The sequence below is a fragment of the Garra rufa genome, chromosome 11, assembly GCF_049309525.1.
Source record: "Garra rufa chromosome 11, GarRuf1.0, whole genome shotgun sequence".
Classification (NCBI taxonomy): Eukaryota; Metazoa; Chordata; class Actinopteri; order Cypriniformes; family Cyprinidae; genus Garra; species Garra rufa.
In genome coordinates this window covers 13,360,102-13,381,859 of record NC_133371.1, presented here as the reverse complement: position 1 = coordinate 13,381,859, position 21,758 = coordinate 13,360,102, and the positions used below count along the sequence as shown (strand labels likewise).

The window sequence follows — 21,758 nt, the reverse complement described above, 5'->3', positions numbered from 1 at the left end:
AAATACTTTTTTTTTTCACATTAATCTACACTCTATGCACCATAATGACAAAACAAAATCAGAATTGTCACAACTTCATGAATTTATAAAAATAAAAAAAATAAAATAAATAAGTATGTTTCATAAGTATTCATACCATTAACTCTTAGCAGAAGCACCTTTACAGCCTCAAGTCTTTTTGGGTATGATGCGACATGCTTTGCACAGCTGCATTTGCCAATTATATTATCTGCCATTCTTAGCCTCACCTCTTCACTTCTCAAGCTCTGCCAGCTTGGATGGGGTCTGGCAGGCATTTTTTCAGGTTTCTCCAGAAATGTTTTATTGTGTTCAAGCCCAGGCTCTGTCTGGGCCACTCAAGGTCATTCACAGAGTTGTCTATAAGCCATTCTTGCTGTGTGCTTAGGGTCATTGCCCTGTTGGAAGGTGAACCTTCTGCCCAGTCTGTGTTTCTGAATGCTTTGGACTAGGTTTTCATTGAGGCTATCTCAATATTTTGGTGCATTTGGTGATTTTCTTCTACTCTGACAAGTCCCTCAGTCCCTGCCACTGAAAAACTTTGAGATGGTACTCTGCAGGTCATGACCAGTGCCTGGTTTCCTTCAAACATGATGCTTGGAATTGAGATTCATCAGACCAGAGAATCTTGTTTCTCACAGTGTGAGGGTCCATTAGATGTTTTTTTTTTTTTTTTTTTTTTTGCAAATTCCAAGTGTGTTTTCATGTGTCTTCATTGAGGAGAAAATTGAGTCTTGCCACACCACCATAAAGCCCAGATCGGTGGAGTGTTGCAGTGATGCTTGTCCTTCTGTTAGTTTCATCCATCTGCAAATATGATCATGGAGCTCAACTAGAGTGACCACCAGGTCCTTGGTCACCACTCTAGCCAAGGTCCTTCTCCATCAATTGCTCAGTTTGGCCAGGATTCTAGCTCTAGGAAGAGTTGTGGTTGTTTCAAACTTCTTCCAATAAAGGTAATGGAGACTACATGCTTCTGTGAAACTTCAATGGAGCAAATTTTTGTCTGAACTCTTCCTCAGATGTGTGGCCTGATGCAATCCTGTCTCTAAGCTCTACAGTTTTTGTTTCACCTCAGAGCTTGGTTTTTGCTCTGCATTTTCAGCTGTTAGACCAGAGGTCTCAAACTCAATTCCTGGAGGGCCGCAGCTCTGCAGAGTTTAGCTCCAACCAGGTCCAACTCACACCTGCTTGGAAGTTTCTAGTAATCCTGAAGACCTTGATTAGCTGGATCAGGTTTGTTTGATTAGGGTTGGAGCTAAACTGTGCAGAGCTGTGGCCCTCCAGGAATTGAGTTTGAGACCAATGTGTTAGACCTTTTAAGAAGACATATGTTCCTTTCCAAATCATACTCATTCAATTGAATTTGCCACAGGTTAATTTCACTCGAAGTAGTAACATCTACAAGCAATATGAATGCTCCTGAGCTAAATGTCAACTGTCCCAGTTAAGGGTATGAATACTTATGCAATGAAATCATTTAAGTTCTTTATTTTTAATGAGTTTGCAAAGATGTTAAAACTCAGTTTTTTGCTTTGCCATTATAGTGTATGGAGTGTAGATTGATGTGGAAAAAAGTAATTTAAAGCAGTTTAAAATAAGGCAGCAACATAAAATGTGAATGGAATGCAAGACACTGTATGAGGATATACTTTAGGCTACATATTCTATTATTTATCTGGTGTGATTAGTCTATTGATTTTTCAACAGTTCAACATTTCAATATCAATGTCATGTGCTTTAATCTGTGCTTCTATCAAATTAAGGCTCAAATAATGAATAGATAGGTCGAAATAATTAGAAAGCAAGTAATTCTGCCATTATAGAGGGAAAACCCATCATGTCTGTTCCAAGTGTTTACTGGGGCGTAATGCTGTCAGCGTTGTGACAGGTTTTAATGAATTCATGTTGATTTTCTCTAATTCATTGCCTTGTCTTGTTCCTGTCAGCACACAAACACTAAAGCGATTTTGATTGAAAAAATACATGTCATTGCAATAATCCTCAGCGGAAAATTAAATATTGAATATGGTAAACATGGAGATATTGTGTGAAGTACTGCTGGTCTGTATTTGAGGAAGGAAAACAGACAGAATCTCTGTTGGCCTCCAGCATGGATCACGAGCACAAATCTTCAGAAATAACATTTATTGCTTAAATGTTAAATTGATATCGGGGGGAAGTGGGACTTGTTGCCAAACTTTTACTTTAGTGAAGTTTTTAGTCTCATGTCAAATACGTGACGCTGGACCACAAAACTAGTCTTGAGTAGCATGGGTATATTTGTAGCAATAGACAAAAATACACTGTATGGGTCCAAATTATAGATTTTTCTTTTATGCCAAAAATCATTAGGATATTAAGTAAAGATCATGTTCCATGAAGATATTTTGTAAAGTCCCTACTGTAAATATATCAAAACTTAATTTTTGATTAGTAATATGCATTGCTATAGTTGTATCTCAGCCATATATTGTCCTAAACTAACAAACCATACATCAATGGAAAGCATCAATATGTCATAATACATCAATATTTATTAAACTTTCAGATAAACCAATTTACTCTGCTATAGAACTGGGAACATTGCACAGACTTAGACTATGGCTTTATATTCAAACAGTTATAAATACTATAAACTATCCCTAACCCTCAGAGACAAGATGTACCGTTTTGGTGTTTGGATAAAATAAAATTGTACTGACATAAAATGAAAATCACTAGTTTGAGGTCAGAATTGTTTTTCTTTCTTTTGAAAGAAATTAATACTTTTAACACATCCTTGCTAAATAAAAGTATAAAAATTATAATAAAGACTTCTATAGAAAATATTTTATTTAAATGCTGCTCTATATATTAATTATATTTATTTATTTTTATTAATTGAAAAAAGCATCAGAGGGCCAAAATAAAAAATTCACAAGATTAGTTTTTTTTTTCAGTATTTTTGATCAAAGAAAATGCATAATGCCTTGATGAGCATAAGAGAAAAAACATACACAAAATCCTATTGATCCCAAACTTTTGAAGGGCACAGTCTATAATCCTTATAATTTATAATCTTCTAATCCTTATCTCCTGGCAGACATTTTTGGTCTGATTTAATGTTCAGGACAGCCTGTCTGGAGATGATGACCAGTCAGCCTCATCTTAAGTTTATATCATAGACAGAAATTCAATTTCTCAATATTCAATAAGAATATCAGTTCCTGCTATCACACAGATACAGATGTAGCATCCGTCACAGGATTATAGCTACTGAATGAACAAATGACTGACAGCGTATTATCAGTCAGGCTCCCAGAGCTCTGTCAAGGTCATGTAGATGTACATCAGGTACAAACCAAGACATGATCAAAACAGGAAAGAGAAACTGATCACAGATCATTTCTTATCTGAGATGCATCCCTTCAGGTTTTTCTGTCACTAAATCCTCTAGTCAATAACAGTTACCTAAAGACTTTCATTTATTTATTGTGAAACGGGGAAGCTTTACCCTTAGAAACATATAATGCGAGGCCTTCTCTGGCTGCAGAGGTCAGAGATGGAAACTAGACCACAACAAATGGACATATAATTGGAGTTATTTCCACAATTGGCTATTAACCTCCTTGAGCATCTCTGCCAAGACTCAGAAACATGATTTACTCCAGTTGATGCTTCATCATATCAAATGCGCTTTTATTTCTGTATGCAGAGCTCAGATGCAGTCTAAGAGCAGAGCGTTTGTGTCCTGAGAGCATCTGAAAGCATTTCCAAAAGCACAATGACTAGAGAGAAAAATACAGTCAGCTTCAACTGCAATAAAAGCTCTCAGATAAGAGAGGAATGTAGACTCTGAGATTGATTAGTCCTTTCTCAGAAGAGCTCCTAAAAGCATTGCATTGAATGGAAGTAGCACTAATAAAGAAGATGTGGTTTTACAGTTCTGTGAGTTTGCAGAAACTATAATATGGACAAGACATACAAATTCATAAGGGAACGACATGCAACTAAAGCTTTATATTCATGGACTGATGGCGCCACCTGGTGGACAATTGGTTAGTACAGGGGTCACTTGTGCTGCGTCCCAATTCGCCTACTTATACTATGCCCTAAAAGTATGTACTCTTTTTGTGACGAAAAAGTAAATACTTTTGAGTGTGTAGCAGAATAGTAGGCAAGCTTTGGGACATACTACTTCGTCATAACTGCTTCTTTAATGGACGCTCTGTTGCTTAGTTACCTGAATCCTGTCACTGTTTAAACTGCCTTGTCAATCATCACAGTTAACATTATCTACATTTCGTTTAATTTAATTTCCTACCATATTAGAGAGAAATGAAGAGGCACGTTACACATTGATCATTTATCACTCAAACCCCTTTCTCTCTACCTGTCCGTTGGTCGCGCATATCCTCCATGTTTGTAGTTTTTTAACACTTTTTATGCGTGTTTGTAGTTCTAATCGAATCCTCGTTCACCGCGCAATGTGTTGTGGGCAATTTTATCCGTTATGCTGATGATACACTGGGCAACTTTTTGAGCAATGTTGCCGGGCAACTTTGGCAAATGTTGCCGTCAATGGGCACCCAGGTGAGATATAAAGCCCACGACTGATCTAAATTATTCAGATAGAAATTTGTTACCTATTCTCAATGGGAAAGTGCCCAAGCAACATTGCTAAAAAAAAGTTGCCCGATTAAATTGCTCAAAAAGTTGCCCAGTGTATCATCAGCCTAGAGTGTGCATTGATCCGCACTTCGAATTCTGAAGTTAAGTAGTAGACCATCCGGGAATCTTTGGAATACTTTTTTGAACATACTACGATTTGGGACATACTAATTCTATTTTCGAATACTATTTAGGACGGATAGTATGCGAATTGGGACGCAGCAATGGTCTTGGAGGGCTGCAACTCTAATCAAACACACCTGAACCAGCTAATCAAGGTCTTACTTGTTACGCTTGAAATCCATCATCACTAAAAATTAATTTAGAAAAAAAATGGCAAATACATGAAAAGGGTACATACACCTTACAGTATCTGCAAAATATTAATTATTTTACCAAAATAAGAGGGAACATACAAAATCATGTTATTTTTTTATTTATTTAGTAATGACCTGAATAAGATATTTCACATAAAAGACGTTTTTAAAAAGTCCACAAGAGAAAATAGTTGAATTTATAAAAGTTTACATACACTTGATTCTTATTACTGTGTTACCCTACACAGTGTTTTTTTTTTTTTTTTTTGTTTAGTGATAGTTGATTATGAGTTCCTTGTTTGTCTTGAACAGTTAAACTGGCCATTGTTCTTTAGAAAAGTACTTCAGGTCCCACAGATTCTTTGGTTTTTCAGCATTTTTGTGCATTTGAACTCTTTCCAACAATTTTAAGATAATACATATTACTACTATTACAGAAGGTTCAAATGCTCACTGATACTTTAGAAGGAAACATGATCCATTGAGAGCTGGGGTGAGAACTTTTAAATTTGAGATATAGGGCAAATTGAACTTATTTTGTTTTCTGGGAAACATGTAAGTACCTTCTGTAGCTACTGAAGGGGCGTACTAAATAAAAAAAAAAATGACATTTAGGCAAATTAAGAAAAACATACACCTTCATTCTGTTCAAAAGTTTACACCCCTGGCTCTTAAAGGAACACTCCACTTTTTTTGGAAATAGGCTCATTCTCCAACTCCCCCGGGAGTTAATAAGTTGAGTTTTACCATTTTGAAATCCATTCAGCCGTTCTCCTGTTCTGGCGATATTACTTTTAGCATAGCTTAGCATAGATCATTGAATCCTATTAGACCAACAGCAGCACGTTCAAAAATGACCAACGAGTTTCGATATTTGTCCTATTTAAAACTTGACTCTTCTGTAGTTATATCGTGTACTTATACCGGCGGAAAATGTAAAGCTGCGTATTTTCTAGGCTGATAAGATTAGAAACTACACTCCCATTCCAGCGTAATAGTCAAGGAAGTTTGCTGCCGAAACATTTTCCGCCGGTATTAGTACACGTTATAACTACAGAAATGTCAAGTTTTAAATAGTTTTGAATATCGAAACTCGTTTTTGAACGCGATGCTATTGGTATTCAAAGATCTATGCTAAGCTACTCTAAAAGTGATATCGCCAGACCAGGAAAACGGCTGAATGGATTTCAAAACAGTAAAACTCAACTTACTAACTTGGGGGGAGTTGGAGAATGAGCCTATTTCCAAAAATAAGTGGAGTGGTCCTTTAATGCATTGTGTTTTTCTGAAGCATCAGTGAGCATTTGAACCTTCTGTAATAGTTGGATATGAGTCCCTCAGTTGTCCTCAAATCATATAGACATTGATGGAAACGGTTCAAATACACATTGCAGAAAAACCAAAGAATTTGTGGGACCTGAAGGATTTTTCTGAAGAACAACAGGCAGTTCAACTGTTCAGGACAAACAACGAACTCAACAACTATCACTAAAAACACAGCTGTGGATCATTCAGTTAACGAATCAAGTGTATGTAAACTTTTAAACGGGGTAATTTTTACAAATTCAACTATTATTTTTTTTTTGTGGACTACATCATTTTATGTGAAATATCTTATTCAGGTCAGTACTAAATAAAAAATAACATGCATTTTGTATTAACCTTAACCTTAACTGCACCTTATTTTGGTAAAATAACATTTTGCTGATTCTGCAAGGTGTGTGTAAACTTTTGACTTCAACTATGTAAAATATCAATAAAAAAATTATAATTCAAATTAACAAAAACTCTAAAATAATATAATGTAAAATTGTGTTGTTTTAAAATCAATCCAAATATAAAGGCGCATTATATATATATATATATATATATATATGGGGTTAGCATTTTCCTTTCTCGTTTCATGAAGCAACAAAACTTGCTCACAATTAATAAAAAAAATTAAACATTGAGAAAAGTTTGATTATCCATTTAATAAAACTTAGTTCTCACTTCTGATTGAACAAGTAAAACAGATTACACTGATATATTTCTTAAAATTCTTTATTCATAAACTTGATGCAAGTTTACAAATTGTACTGTACATGGTCAAAATTACGCTTACAATGGAAAAAAAAAATGCAATAAAACCGAAGCATGCTAACAGTGCATAACTCAAAGCCTCCGACCCTCTCCATCAAACACACTCCACTGTCTGAATGAACGATGCAGGAGAAGAGAAACAGATCTGGAATCAGCTGCAGTTACCATACACTTCCCCATTCAAAACACTCAGAACCAGAAGAACATCTATGGATTCAAACTATGGCTTGATGTCAGAGTGGCATTATTAGTTTTTGTAATTTACCTAAAGTGGCTCACATTGGCCTGTATGAATTTCAAGAAAACAGCCGAACAATCCCAGTGCTTTCAACAGGACTGTAGAGTACTGATTTAATGGTGTCCAAACATCAACAATCTGAGAAAAAGAAGCGTCAGAGGAACAAGAACATGGCGACAGTCAAGAGCCAATGTGAATAATCTACTTTTGAATGATATTAACACTAAAGACGGGCTGTTTTCTTGTGTTCGCATGGGTCAGATCGCTGCTCTAATGACGTCAGTTTTGAACAGAAATACTGGAAAAGGCGGCATGTGGAACAGCAGGACAGAGAAACACACTAACTTCTGCTCATTTCCTTTTTCCTCCTTTTTAAGGCATTATTGGTCACTCCCAGCTTCTCCAAGAGACTGCAAGGGGCTTCAAACTTGCTAAATACATTTTTACAAATCCAGATAGTTCTGTTGGCCATATTGACAGGGAGAAGCCGTTTACAGGGCTGTTTTAATGACTTGTACGCTTAGCAATGGCATAAACACATCAAACCTGTTCTCACATCAGCAGTAGTCATAATGCAGACAGAGTTTAGCAACTCATAATGAGTTAAGTCTCATAATGAGATGCATGACAGACGGAAGGAAGCTCCTGCTGTTATTTTAAAGGTTCATTCATCCAAACACATCTTTACTTGATCACGGAGTTAATTTTGAACACAATGAAGTCTGACTTGCCATGTATTTTTTTTTTTCAGTATGCAAACAGGAATGCGAAAAAGTGGAGGAACATTGCAATCATGATCAGGTTGTGCGTGGGCTCTTTCAGAGATATTGGCGTCAGGACCGCATCGCTTTGCTGGAATAATGGCATTGTTTGAGATGATGAAGGAACATCAGGTAGGTCAAACGGGACTCAAAACAAGCCTCTTTAACCCGCAGGGAGAGAAAAGTGTCAGAAAGAGTGGCTCCGATTAAAACAAGGGATGAGAGGAGAAAAGCAACAACAGAAAGATGTCCATCTTAAGATACTCTTTCCATGGTTGGATGTTGTGGCTCTAGCCGTCTTCTTTTGGTGGTGTGTACCAGCCTGTAAGGATCACACACACACACACACATTTATACAGCAAACACACTCTCTGGAAACTTCCACAAAGACTGACAAAACAAATCGACGTCAAAGCAGAGTCACGGACAGCACTGAGCTAAATCTGGCATGAGCTCAGATCCTGAAATAAAATACACTTTCCTGAAAAGCTCTTGACAGCAGAACTCAAGCTCAGTGCCTTCAGATTACAAGCTGAAAACTGACAAAACATATACACACACTATATATATAGTGTGTGTATATGTTTTGTCAGTTTTCAGCTTGTAATCTGAAGGCACTGAGCTTAAAAAAAAAAAAAGATTTTACTCTCATAATATTTTTGCATTCTAGGTCTGTTTAAACCTTAATAACCATTATTTTATAAGTCATAACTTGATATTTTCTAACTAAAATTATATTATCTGATCAGCGATTTCTATTAAAGTCCCCCTGTAGTGAAAATCAATTTTATTATGCTGTTTATTTGTCCATGTGGTGTTTTTAATATGCTTTTAGACAAACCATGTGCCAATTCATTACTCAACACCAGTGCATTCAGTCTCAAAAGTGTGTGAACAATGGGAAAAAGGCCACGACTGCCCATTTAGGCATCTTTAGGTATCTTTTCCAGATCAAAACAGACCCAACTATTTATAATGTATCATAAACTAAAGGCTTTTCATAAATAAAAAAAAAATACTTATTTCAGCGAAAATACAATAGTAGGAAATAAAATTGCACTCAAATAATTTCATGGTCACAAATGACTCCTCTGTAATAATGCCTTATTAGTTAAATCAAATTATCTTCAGCAAACTTTTGTTATAAGAATGTTACAAGAACCGTTTTATGATATTAAAATGGAAATATCTAAGCATGACATGTTTTCCATTTCCAGATATGAATATTCATTTCAATTGTCAGCTGTGAAAGTCTTACCATTCTTTTCATGGATTTGCACCAGTGATTTATATGACTGTTGCGCTCTGGCAAGATTGTACTGATTCTGAAAACAGGTCAGACAAAAGCAAAACAATTAGTATGCAAAACAAGTGTGCCATAACAGTATTTTTACAGAACCACACACACACACACACACACACACACACACACACACACGCACACGCACACGCACACGCACACGCACACGCACACATGCACACGCACACGCACACGCACACACACACACCAGAAGAATGTTCATTCTAGTTTGAACTGTGCAATAAAGTTACATTTAAAATATAAACAGCTACTTGCATCAAAGAAACAAATGCATCCCAACTTCAGAGGGTTTACCTTATTGGCTCCAAACTGCACTCTTGCTTTTCCTTTGACTAAAGTGGCATTTATTTGCATGATGACAGACTCTATGGAATAGGCACTGCTCCAGCCCTAAGAGAACAACCACACGACCAGTTGTCAATAAACACAACTGAAAGAACAACCACCCTCTGATACTCTCAAACACATTACTATTACAGACCACACTAACTAACAGGTACATACAGTCACAAAAGAGAGTACACCCCTCACATTGCAGCAACCATTTTAGTATATCTTCTCAAAGGACAATACTACAGAAATGACACTTGGATATATTTTAGAGTAGTGAATGTGCAGCTTGTATAGCAGTATAGATTTACTGTCCCCTGAATATTACTCAACCATTATTGTCAAAATAGCTGGCAACAAAATGAGTACACCCTAAGTGAACTTGTCCATTGTTATCTGGCGTTGCCTTAATCATTCTGGGCATAGAATTGACCAGAGCTGCACAGGTTGTTGCTGGGATCCTCTTCCACTCCTCACGGAGCTGCTGGAAGTTAGACACATGGTGCTTCTCCACCTTGTGCTTGAGGATGCCCTACAGGTGCTTAATAGGGTTCCGATCTGGAGACATATTTGGCCACCCCATCACCTTCACCTTCAGCCTCCTCAGCAAGGCAGTTGTCATAATAGACACCATGTTTGCCTCAATGAACTGCAGCTCCCCAGTACCAGCAGCAGTCATGCAGCACCAGACCATGATGCTACCACCACCAAGCTTGACTGTAGACAAGACACAATTTTCTTGGTACTCCTCACCAGGGCATCGCCACACATGCTGGACACCATCTGAGCCAAACAAGTTTATCTTAAAGTCTCATCAGACCACAGGACATGGTTCCAGTGATTCATGCTCTTGGACAGGTTGTCTTCAGCAAACTGTTTGCAGGCTTTCTTGTGAGCCAGCTTCAGATGAGGCATGAGCCTATGCAAACCGACTTGTTGCAGTGTGTGGCATATGGTCTGAGCACTGACAAGCTGACCTTCTACTTCTGCAACTTTTAAAACAATGCTGGCAGCACTCAAGCGTCTGTTTTTTGAAGCCAGGTTCTGCACCTGATACACGGAGCGACTGCTCAACTTCGTTGATCGACTCTAGCAAGGCCTGTTCTGAATGGAACCCATCTTGGAAAACCTCTGTATGACCCTGACCACTGTAGTATAACTCTGTTTCAGTGTGTTCAGTGCTGAACCTCTAATAGCCTTGGCCATCTTTGTGGAGAGCAACAGTTCTAATTCTCAAATCCTCAGAGAGTTGCTCGCCATGTTGAACATCCAGTGGTCAGTATGAGAGAATTGCACTCAAAAGCACCCAATTTTAACTGCTCTAATACAAGATACACAACTTTGTATAGTCCTGTCAAGCAGACAAAAACATAAACATGATGAATAGGACAAGTGGCTTTGCATGGTTAAACAACATACTGCTGTTATCACTTAGGGTGTACTCACTTTTGTTGCCAGATATTTTGACAATAATGGCTGTTTGTTGAGTTATTTTCAGAGGACAGTAAATGTATACTGCTATACAAGCTGCACATTGACTACTCTAAAATATATCCAAGTTTAATTTCTATAGTATTGTCCCTTGAGAATTTACTAAAATTGTTGCTGAAATGTGAGGGGTGTACTCACTTTTGTGAGATACTGTATTAGAAAAAAAATAAAGGAGTTTGATGCTAGGTGGACATTAGGAAAAAAAAGCACATATAAATGAAATACATGATAAACTTTTTAGTTAAGTTGAGGGTTAAGTGTCTTTAATACAGAAGGAGGTCTGAGTCATAATTCATGTGAATGAATTGTGCTTCATTGACACAAACATACCTGTTTAGTGAGTAGCTCCATACACAGAGCTCCTCCACCAAGTACATACCTGAAATAACAACAACAACAACTGGTTAACCTGGTTTTCTTTTTTTTTTCTTGTAATTAGTGTCATTTCAGACATGAATAATACAAACTTCAGTCTAACACTGCCTAATAATAGACATATTCAATGAATGAACGAACGAACGAACATGAAGAGATATATATATACACCTTAGTATGAATCATTTTAAATACAAACCCTAAAATAAGGAATAGCCATAAAAATCAAACAAACCAAAAAAAACAGACTCAAAAGTCTTACCCTCCAGAGAGGACAGGAGAAACGACACGTACAAATGGAGGATCAAAGGGGAAATTATCCTGCAAACAGACAAAAAGAGATTCTTTATTCTGAAAGGTAAGCATTCATACATGTATCGATTAGAGTAAATTATTATTGCAGGTAAATAAAGAAAATTGAGCGGTTCTCAAATTCAGTCCTCGTGACCATTTGTTGTATTTGACTGTAAGTGCCTCTCGAAGTGGACATCACAGGATATTCCTCTTGATTCCAGTTCGAAGCGAGCGTATGTGTTCCATTTAAAGAGAATTAAAGTGTGCAAATCCATGAATGAATGTTCCAAGGTTAAGTAAACTTCAACAGATTTCCCATGCTCAGGGAGTAGAGAGCAATGAACACTGTATAGATACCATGTCAATTGGAACAGTTCATGCATTGAGCTTTCTTCTAACAAGCTGTAGATATGAGTCAGGGCCCGTATTCACAAAAACATTTTATATAACCACTAAGAGTTCATCTAAATAGCAGTACAAGTTTTTAGCTAAGAGTTTTCTCTTAAAACCTATTCACAAAGCTGCTGAGACAAACTTTTACTAAGAAATAGAGAGAAGTCTTAAGCTAATAGTAAGGGTGGGGTTGACCTTATTGCTGTGGATGATGTCAGCATGCTTACCAACTGTGCACATTGTGATTGGCTAATACTAGGGGAGGGGTCTCCATCAGAGATTTATTCTTAGGAATATTGTAAAGCACAATATTATGTTGCAATATTCAAATAAAGAGTTTAAAATGCAAGTGCCGTAAGTATATGTTCAGCTAATTGTCAGCCTCTTACATGCTTCTCATAAACAATTAGCGGATATGCATATAAACAGCCTTTTAATTAACAGAGTATGGCTGATATGCAAGATATGCAAACGTAAAAGAAAACCAAACTGGACAGCAACAGGTGTTACTTCTTGCCCAACCTGTTGAAAGCAAGAATATAATCAAAAGAAAAATTTGGATTTGGGATAACCTCCAAAATCAAAAAAGAAAATGAGAAAACATGTGTGCAAATAAATCTAAAAACTAACAAAAAAAAAACTATAGAAACCATCACAGAATTTTTAGTGGTTTTACTGGTTATAATGGGAATTGTATTGATTTTAATGGTGATTGGCGGCCTTCTATTGGCGGCTTGTTAAAACCACTACATTTTAATGGAGTATGTCCCAAAACAGACTACAGGAAACCATTTTTGAATGGTTTTAATGGTTAAAAGTTGATGGTTTGTAATGTTATTTTCAGTGGAAACCATTAGAATTTCTGTCATGATTTGTATTGTTTTTTTGTTTTTGTTTTTTTGCAAGGAGGACAGTTTGTGATTTGATCTTAGTGACTTAGGAGTTTTCTTCACTACTCGTAACAGTTCACAGATTTAGGAGCTAGTTTTAGCACTAAAACGCTTTGTGAAATACTCTCTACTCTAGAGCAAAAAATGAAGAGTCTTAAATTTGGGTTTGACACAGCCATTAGAGTTTCTCTTAAATCTGCGAGTTATGAGCTACTTTTAGCCTTAAGATGTTTTGTGAATATGGATCCAGGTGTGTTAAATAAGAGAGACATGCAAAATATGCAGAGTGGGTAAGGGACACAAGGACTGGAAATGAGAACTGCTGGTTTAAAAAAACTGCCAGAAATGCTGTTTACAGGTCCAAAATTGGATTTTATATATTATATTATATATACACACACAAATAATTGTACAAAAATAAATAAATACATACATAAACAGAAACCGTTTTAGACTTAATTGCGTGAATGTTTTCCTTCGTCTCGTCTCAGCAGAGCCAGCTAACTTACTTTGTATGAGAAGTTGAGGAGGATGTAGTCCATTCCTTCCTTTTCTTTCAGCACTTGAAGGTCACTGTGCAAAGGACTGTCTGGATCCACACTGAACAGCACAAGAACAACACAAACATCTTCAGCTTTCTGTAAACTTTACCAACCCTTAAACATAAGCGACAGTGTGAAAACCTAAAAAAAATTTTTTTACAAAAAAAACAACATACGTTCGTAGTTTCACGTGCCACTCATACAGGCTGTCGTTGACAAGCTCAACAGAGTAGATGCCTGGAAAAGAGAATAAATGATTATCAGGAAGTCATGCCGGTCATTCCAGCGATGTTTGTCATTTACAGTCACAGCTAGCCTACCATTTTTGTAACTCTGAGATCGGTAGATCTCTCTGAGCTCCTTCATGAGGCGATCTGACGCTTGAACAGATCCAGACACAGCACCCTACAGGACCCAACAGAACACACCCCATCAGTCATAACAGACAAAGTACAAATTAACTGAAATCAATCCACAAAACTCCAGCTCAAATCAATGACCGCTGCTCAAAACATGCCGTTTCACATATTAAGAGGTAAAAAAGGCCTCAAAGAAAGTCTGGTTAAATATATATATATATATATATATATATATATATATATATATATATATATATATGGAAATTAAAATACTAAAATACAAAATAAACAACTAAAATAACTAAAAACCTATAACAAACATAAGTGAAAACCCATAGGCCCGGTTTCCCAGACAGGGCTTAGACTAAGCCAGGATTAGACCATAGTTCAATTAGGACATTTAAGTAATTTTTATAAACATGCTTAGAAAAAAACATTACTGGTGTGCATCTTGAGACAAAACAAAGGCACTGATATATTTTAAAATCAATCAGTGCAATTTTATTTCAGTTGAAACAACTCAGACTTACATTTTAGTCTAGGACTAGGCTTAAGCCTTGTCTGCGAAACCGGGCCATAATGTTTAACATCCATTTTAATAAAAATTATTCTGGATTGATTTATTACAAGGCTTTTTACGAGTTTCCTTGAGAAATACTATGATGTACAAAAGAGACATCGTTGTATTTTATTGATTTGAGCTCATGCACTTCAGTTTTTTTGAGTGAAAAAAAAAATATTTGTAGGTTATTTTATATTTGAAAATGTTCAAAAACTGAATTTTTGGTTTATCATTTAGAAAACTTTGCAGTTATGATTACACAGAACAATGTCTTACAGAAGCAATCATTTATATAATTCTTCTGAACTGAAGAAATATCAGGCAGCATAAACAAATGGGTGTCATTTACATACATATATTTTAAATTCAAAATGGCAAATTTCACCAGAAGGCGAGTAGTTTGCATGCCTTAACACATTATGAAGAATTCATTTCAAAATGAACTGCATCATTCACTCTGACATCAAGCTGAACCTTTTGCATAGTCATTAAATTTCCATCTAATCAGGCCTGTGAAACTACTGCTTTGAGCAAAATCATCTCTTTGACCCCCATAAGAACCCCAAAAACAAGAAAAGTTACCTTACCGAATGAGCACTTACATTCAAGTGGTCCTGCCGCTGGTTCTTGCGGATCTTCTCCAGGATGGCCAAGTTCTCCTTCTCAATCCCATCATCCTCAGACTTCTTCCCATCCACTGGCTCCTCCTCTTTCATCTCATAGTGTTCCAGATCAATGTCCTGCTGACAGACACAGATGTGCGCATATAAAAAGAGAGTGAGACACTCACATACAACAACAAAGCCTCACAAAAGACATGAACAACAAGAGGGAAACAGATATGAACCTCTCCCATCTCCTCTTCCTCTTCCTCCTCTGATGTGACCTCATCTGTGGTCCCAAGCTATGAGAGAAAACATGTGTTAAACCACAGGAGAAAACACAAGGTGACCTTATTTACTGATAAAGATAATGTTCCATTAATATATTTTGTAAATTTCTTACCGTAAATATATCAAAACTTGATTTTTGTAATATGCATCGCTAAAAACTTAATTTGGATAATTTTAAACGTGATTCTCAATATTCTGACATCCTCAGATTCCAGATTTTCAAATAAATGTATCTCAGCCAAATTATCCTATCCTAACAAACCATAAAATAAATGGAAAGCTTATTTATCAGCTTTTAGATGATGTATACATCTCTATTTCGAAAAATTGACCCTTGACTGGTTTTGTGGTCCAGAGTAACATATGTTTATTATACAGTATTAGGGCTGTGTGATATGCACAAAAATACTCAGTATAAGATCAGTATAGCAATTTAAATTTTAGTCACAACTTTAACAAAATATTTTCATACACACACACACACACACACACACACACACACACACACACACACACACACTTTACATATACAAATGCTACATTCATTAATGTGTTGATCTGCTAGACTTCTAAAGTAGTTGCATAGTATTTCACTTGTTTTGTAACAAAACATTTTAGATCAAATCTCAATGACAATTTTAACACCATAGTAAAAAACTACTAGCCTGACTAATATGAAGTTTAAACATTAAACAGGAAACGCCTAATAATAAAATAAGAACAAATTACAATAATATAAATAAATACAACAGAATTAAGATACACATTAATAAAAATAGTGCTTTAAGTTTTCAGACATGTCTCACAGTAGTATTCAGGTACATCAATTGAATTAACCAATTGCAACTACATTGCACACTCACAGACTTTGTTGTATAAACTGAATATAGATGAATCCTTATTAAAGTTACAAAAGTAACTGAGTTAAGAGCAGTGAGTGTTCTTCTCTTTGTTTTTTGTTGTTTGACTAACATCTTAGCAATACCAGAAGGTAGACTGCTGTCCTTTAAAAAAAATCATGCACGGATCCAAAAGACTGACACAATTGAATTTTCTTTTTTAACTCTTTATGTTAACTAAAGACCTGAATATAAAAAAAAAAAAGATTTGAAAAAAAGAACTAAATTCAGTGTTGGCACGAAACTCAGAGGCGTCTTTCTGTCTGCACTTCTGGTGTGTCTCTCAGACGGCATGTGAGAACCCTATTTCTGTGCTTTCTTCCATGTCGAACATTAAGCCTACTCAATTCTGTTGTTTTCCGTTCTGACTGCACAATGAGGGGTGGCATTTTATAATTAGATTTACCTCAAAAGTGAGTATTTAGGCAAGCAACCATGATTCAAGGTCAGAGGTTTACCTTTCTGTCTTGATTAACGGGTCCTGCAGGAAGAGGCTGGTCCAGCATCTCCACATCCGGGTGCTGGGGAAGATTATAGAGACGACACAGATCACAGATCAGCCTCTTCAGCTGCTGCAAGAGCTGAAAAGACAAACAAAGCAGAATATTAGAGAGCAAGGTCAGAAATGCTTGCTTGGGGCAAAAACCACACTGAAAGAGACAGAAATGTCCCTGAAGTTGAAAATATGGGTCAAATATTGACTCTTAGTGTTATGAACAGTAATAACATACATATCAAAATTTGGTCACATTTGTCAGTTTAGAATGACAGGACTTTATGGGTAATTTGTGCACATGATCAGTGTTGGGGGTAACACATTACAAGTAATGTAATCAGATTAAGTAACTTGCAAAAGTAATGCATTATTTTTCATTTACAAGAAAATATCAGTTACTTTTTCAAATAAGTAACTCCAGTTACTTTGTTTTCCCATTTATGGACTGACAGTTCTTCTGTCCCCATGTTGAAAGAAATCGTGAGTAAGTGCAGAGGCGTTGTGTGCGCTGTGTAAACATGATGCTTACTATAGTTCTAGACTAAATATGAGCATGCATTTACTCATCTCACTTGAAAAAGATTTCTCTATTAAATAAATGTTGTTCCTTTGAACTTTCTTATTCATCAAAGAATCATAAAAAAAAATTCTGTTTTCAATATTAATAATAAGAAATGTTTCTTAAGCAGCAAATCAGCATATTAGAATGATTTCTGAAGACTGGAGTAAACATGCTAAAAATTCTACTTTCTGCAGTAAGTTACATTTTACTATATATTCACACACAAAAACTGCTATTTTAAAGTGTAATAATATTTCGCAATATTTCTGTTTATATAACTTTATTTTTGATTAAACAAATGCAGTCTTGGTGAGCAGAAGAGAGTTCTCTCAAAACACACAAAAAACTAAAAAGAAATAAAAAAATTACAAGCCCCAAACTTTTGAAACTACAGTACAGCCACTGACTGAAGACTGGCAAACAACATGAGCCTGGAGCTCCACATGATGAGAAAACATCTGGGGGGCTGTCAAAGTGTTACTTCATACTAAAATGAATATTCTGTCACCATTTATTCAACCCATTCCATGAACAGTACATGGAGTAATTTTATCAGTGGGGCACAAAAGGAGAAGTTAAGCAGAATGTTGATGCTGCTCTTTTCCATACAATGAAAGCTTAAGACGACTGAACACTTTCCAACTCAATAAATACACAGATTGTGCACTATATTAATACCTATAGTCATAATTGATAAAGTAACATGTAACAACCAATAGCATTTAAAGGAGTAGCTCACTTCCAGAACAAAAATTTACAGATAATGTATTCCACCCCTTGTCATCCAAGATGTTCATGTCTTTCTTTAGTCATAAAGAAATTGTGTTTTTTGAGAAAAACATTTCAGGATTTCTCTTCATATAATGGACTTCTATGGTGCCCTCAAGTTTGAAAATGCAGCTTCAAAGGGCTCTATACGATCCCACCTGAGGAAGGAGGATTTTATCTAGCAAAACGATCAGGTATTTTCTAAAAAAAAAATTACAATTTAGATACATCTCGTCTAGCTCTGCATGAACTCTACATTGTACAGTATTCCGGTTCATGACAGTTAGGGTATGTCGAAAAAACTCCCATTTCATTTTCTCCTCCAACTTCAAAATTGTTTTTGTTTTTCCTTTTTTTGTAAAGGGCATTTGACCTTTGAGATGGGAGTTTTTCCCCATTCTCCACTGTCATGAACTGGAATACACAGAGTTCACGCAGAGCTAGACAAGACGAGTGTTTGAGGTTAAAAAGTACAAAAATTGTATTTTTTTTTTTTTTTTTTTAAGAAAATAACTGATTGACCCTTCTTCCTCAGCTAGGATCATTTAGAGCCCTTTGAAGCTGAGTTTAAACAGCATTTTGGAAGTTCAAACTCAGGGGCACCATAGAAGTCCATTATATGGAGAGAAATCCTGAAATGTTTTCCTCAAAAAAACTATTTCTTTCCGACTGAAGAAAGAAAGACATGAACATCTTCGATGATAAGAGGGTAAGTACATTATCTGTACATTTTTTGTTCTGGAAGTGAACTACTCCTTTAAGTCTGTTTCTTGCAGAAATTATCATATGACTTCAGAAGGCATAAGTTGTATGGAAAACATCTGCTAAACTTTCACAGATGTAACAGATTGATAATTTCCGTATAAACCAATCCTTCAAACCACACACAGTTTAAATGTAGATTTCGTAGAGGTCCACTTTCCTGTCTTAATCACACATTCAGTCGGTCTAAAACTGGGCTGTGCGTCCCAGTTAATCTACTATAGACAACAAATAGAGCAGACAGAAGCAAAGCTTTTGCTAAAAAAAAAAAAAACCCGCTCAAAAAGAATTGTACCTTTAACAGGGTTGAGCCTCATCTGAAGCATGCATGATCAGCCTGAGCTCACCCAATAGTGCACACTCATATTACACAATTTAGTTTGTTGTGTAACGCTCTGCTCGATTACAGTGTAGCTAGGCAGGTAATTACTATTTACTACCATTCAAAGCATCATGATTACAACACCTGCTCTGAACCACACTGCTATCATTGAGATAAACACATATGGTAGATATTATAAATTATGTGATTTACTGTCACACATAACCTTGAAATGAACATTTTAATACACCTTAAAGTAAGGAAACGGCTGGATGATATTATTGCAATATTTTATACGGAGTGTCTATTTACACTAAGTGCAAATAGCCCGCCTTGTTGGCAGAGGCTATTTACACTAACTCCGCCCTCTAATGTTTGGTTGGGCTAGTCAACCTTACAAAAGAAAATTGTTAAATAACAGCTCCAGTGGCGTAGATGGTAAAGCAGATGCTGTTGTCTTTTTGATGCGATCAACCAAAGTTCGACTACTTTTTTTCCCCCTCACTTTTTAAATCTCATATCAGGTTGGAAAGGCATTTATTTTTCATTAAAAAAATGAAGTAAATAATCAAAAAGTTTAGATTATTGCGATGAAGTGTAGATAACTGCCACTATTTGCAATAAGTAGTATAAATAGCAAAAAATCCTGCTATTTTAACATAGTATAAATAGCATCCATTGTTATTTGCACTCAGTGTAAACAGCCACTGCCTATTTTTTTTATCATATGTGACCCTGGACCACAAAACCAGTCATAAGGGTTTCTCTTTATACTGAATAAATAAGCTTTCCATTGATGTATGGTTTGAATAGGACAATATTTGGCTGAGACACAACTATTTTAAAATCTGGAATCTGAGTGTGCCAAAAACTCAAAATGTTGAAAAAAAAATCGCCTTTAAAGTTGTCCAAATTAAGTTTTTAGCAATGCATATTACTAATCAAAAATTAAGTTTCAATATATTTATGGTAGGAAATTTACAAAATATCTTCATGGAGCGTGATCTTTACTTAATCGATAATTTTGAGCCATACAGTGTATTGTTTCCCATTGCTACAAACATACCACTTCTACTAACAACTGGTTTTGTTGCCTAGGGTCACATATCATATGATACTGATATTTATAATGATAAACATTAACCGTTATTTCCCCCCTAAATTCTGTTTTTCTGTTTCTTTTTTTCTGTATTCAGCATTTTATGATGAAGTTGTGTCTAACAAAATGAATTAATATAACTTTAATAATTGAACCAATGTTTTAAAATATAATCAAATGGCAATTTAGCAGTTAACCTACGACAAAACATTGCATTTTTATTTTTGTAAATTTTGGCAACAGAACAGTATGTATTAAAGCACTAATACACTGTGAGTGTCACGTGAGTTTGGGTAGCAGATAAAACTATGGAACTCATTTACAAAGAAATACGCAGAATGTGCAGATTATTAGAGACATGGACTGACTGCTGCTGTCGCCTTTATTTCTGCCGCATCGAGTAAAAATGTCTGGAAATTTAAATCACGATATCTCAATAAAACAAAAAGGGCCAAGAATGCTGTACTGGTCTCTCCGAGTAATCAGCGGAGCTAGATCTACAATTTTAAGCTTTTAATGATTTAGTCCAGTCAATTAAAGGCTTTTTACTTCATGAGTATCTCAATATTGTGAAATTTAGACCCAGCTCAACTGTATGGTATGGTCACATGAGTGTGTGGATGTCAGCCATTACCAGTGTGCTGCTCCTCCTCACGTCCTCCAGCCGCTCCAACACTTGAGTCAGACTCGGGTCATCGGAATCCACAAACCATATTGGCGGCGTCGACGGGTAGGACTCCTGAAAGATCAGTCAGCAGGTAATTGGCAAGATTTCAACTAGATTAGGCCTCATTACCCATAGAGCAAAGTGATGCTGTGAAACTCTGAAGTGTGCTACTAGTGAAAAGTCTGCACTCCATTTTCCTCAATATCTGCTTGATTGTTTTGTAAAAAAAAAATCATTCTGGATTTACAAATCCAAAATTATCAACAAATAAATGTTCAGTTTCTTATTACTGAAAAACAACAATAGTAATAAAAGAATGTGTGTGTCCAAACTTGTGACTTGGAGTGACGTAATTATAACATTCCCTTGTTTAACCAGGTCAAAAAAAATACTTCAGGAACTTCCACAAAACATGCATTCAAAATGTGTCATCTTAATTCATGCTCCTATTGACATATTTAGATATATGTGACCCTGGACCACAAAACCAGTCTTAAGTCGCTGGGGTATATTTGTAGCAATAGCCAAAAATACATTGTATGGGTCAAAATTATTGATTTTTCTTTTATGTCAAAAATCATTAGAAAATTAAGTAAAGATCATGTTTCATTAAGATTTTTTGTAAAATTCCTACTGTAAACATATCAAAATGTAATTTTTGATT

General features: G+C 35.9%; 1 protein-coding gene across 1 annotated transcript; it reads right to left on the bottom strand.

Annotated features, from left to right (window-relative positions):
* Nucleotides 1–7,015: 7,015 nt before the first annotated feature.
* On the bottom strand, nucleotides 7,016–21,287 carry ube2q1 (ubiquitin-conjugating enzyme E2Q family member 1). The gene is made up of 13 exons (XM_073851069.1): nucleotides 21,216–21,287; nucleotides 21,062–21,166; nucleotides 16,877–16,999; nucleotides 15,474–15,530; nucleotides 15,229–15,369; nucleotides 14,026–14,110; nucleotides 13,882–13,942; nucleotides 13,673–13,763; nucleotides 11,849–11,907; nucleotides 11,542–11,590; nucleotides 9,685–9,780; nucleotides 9,328–9,394; nucleotides 7,016–8,391 (listed from the first exon to the last, which is right to left on the bottom strand). Exons 1-13 carry the CDS (start codon nucleotides 21,285–21,287, stop codon nucleotides 8,360–8,362), a joined length of 1,038 nt encoding a protein of 345 aa, XP_073707170.1. The 3' UTR covers nucleotides 7,016–8,359.
* Nucleotides 21,288–21,758: the final 471 nt, after the last annotated feature.

What these genes read in the sequence shown, in the direction of transcription:
- ube2q1 (XM_073851069.1), bottom strand. Translation starts at nt 21,287, where the DNA reads ATGGAGTGCAGACTTTTCACTAGTAGCACACTTCAGAGTTTCACAGCA. An exon ending in AGGAAGAGGAGATGGGAGAG is followed by an intron (nt 15,370 to 15,473) that starts GTTCATATCTGT and finishes TGTGTCTGTCAG; the next exon opens with CAGGACATTGATCTGGAACA. An exon ending in GCAAATCCATGAAAAGAATG is followed by an intron (nt 8,392 to 9,327) that starts GTAAGACTTTCA and finishes TGATCCTTACAG; the next exon opens with GCTGGTACACACCACCAAAA.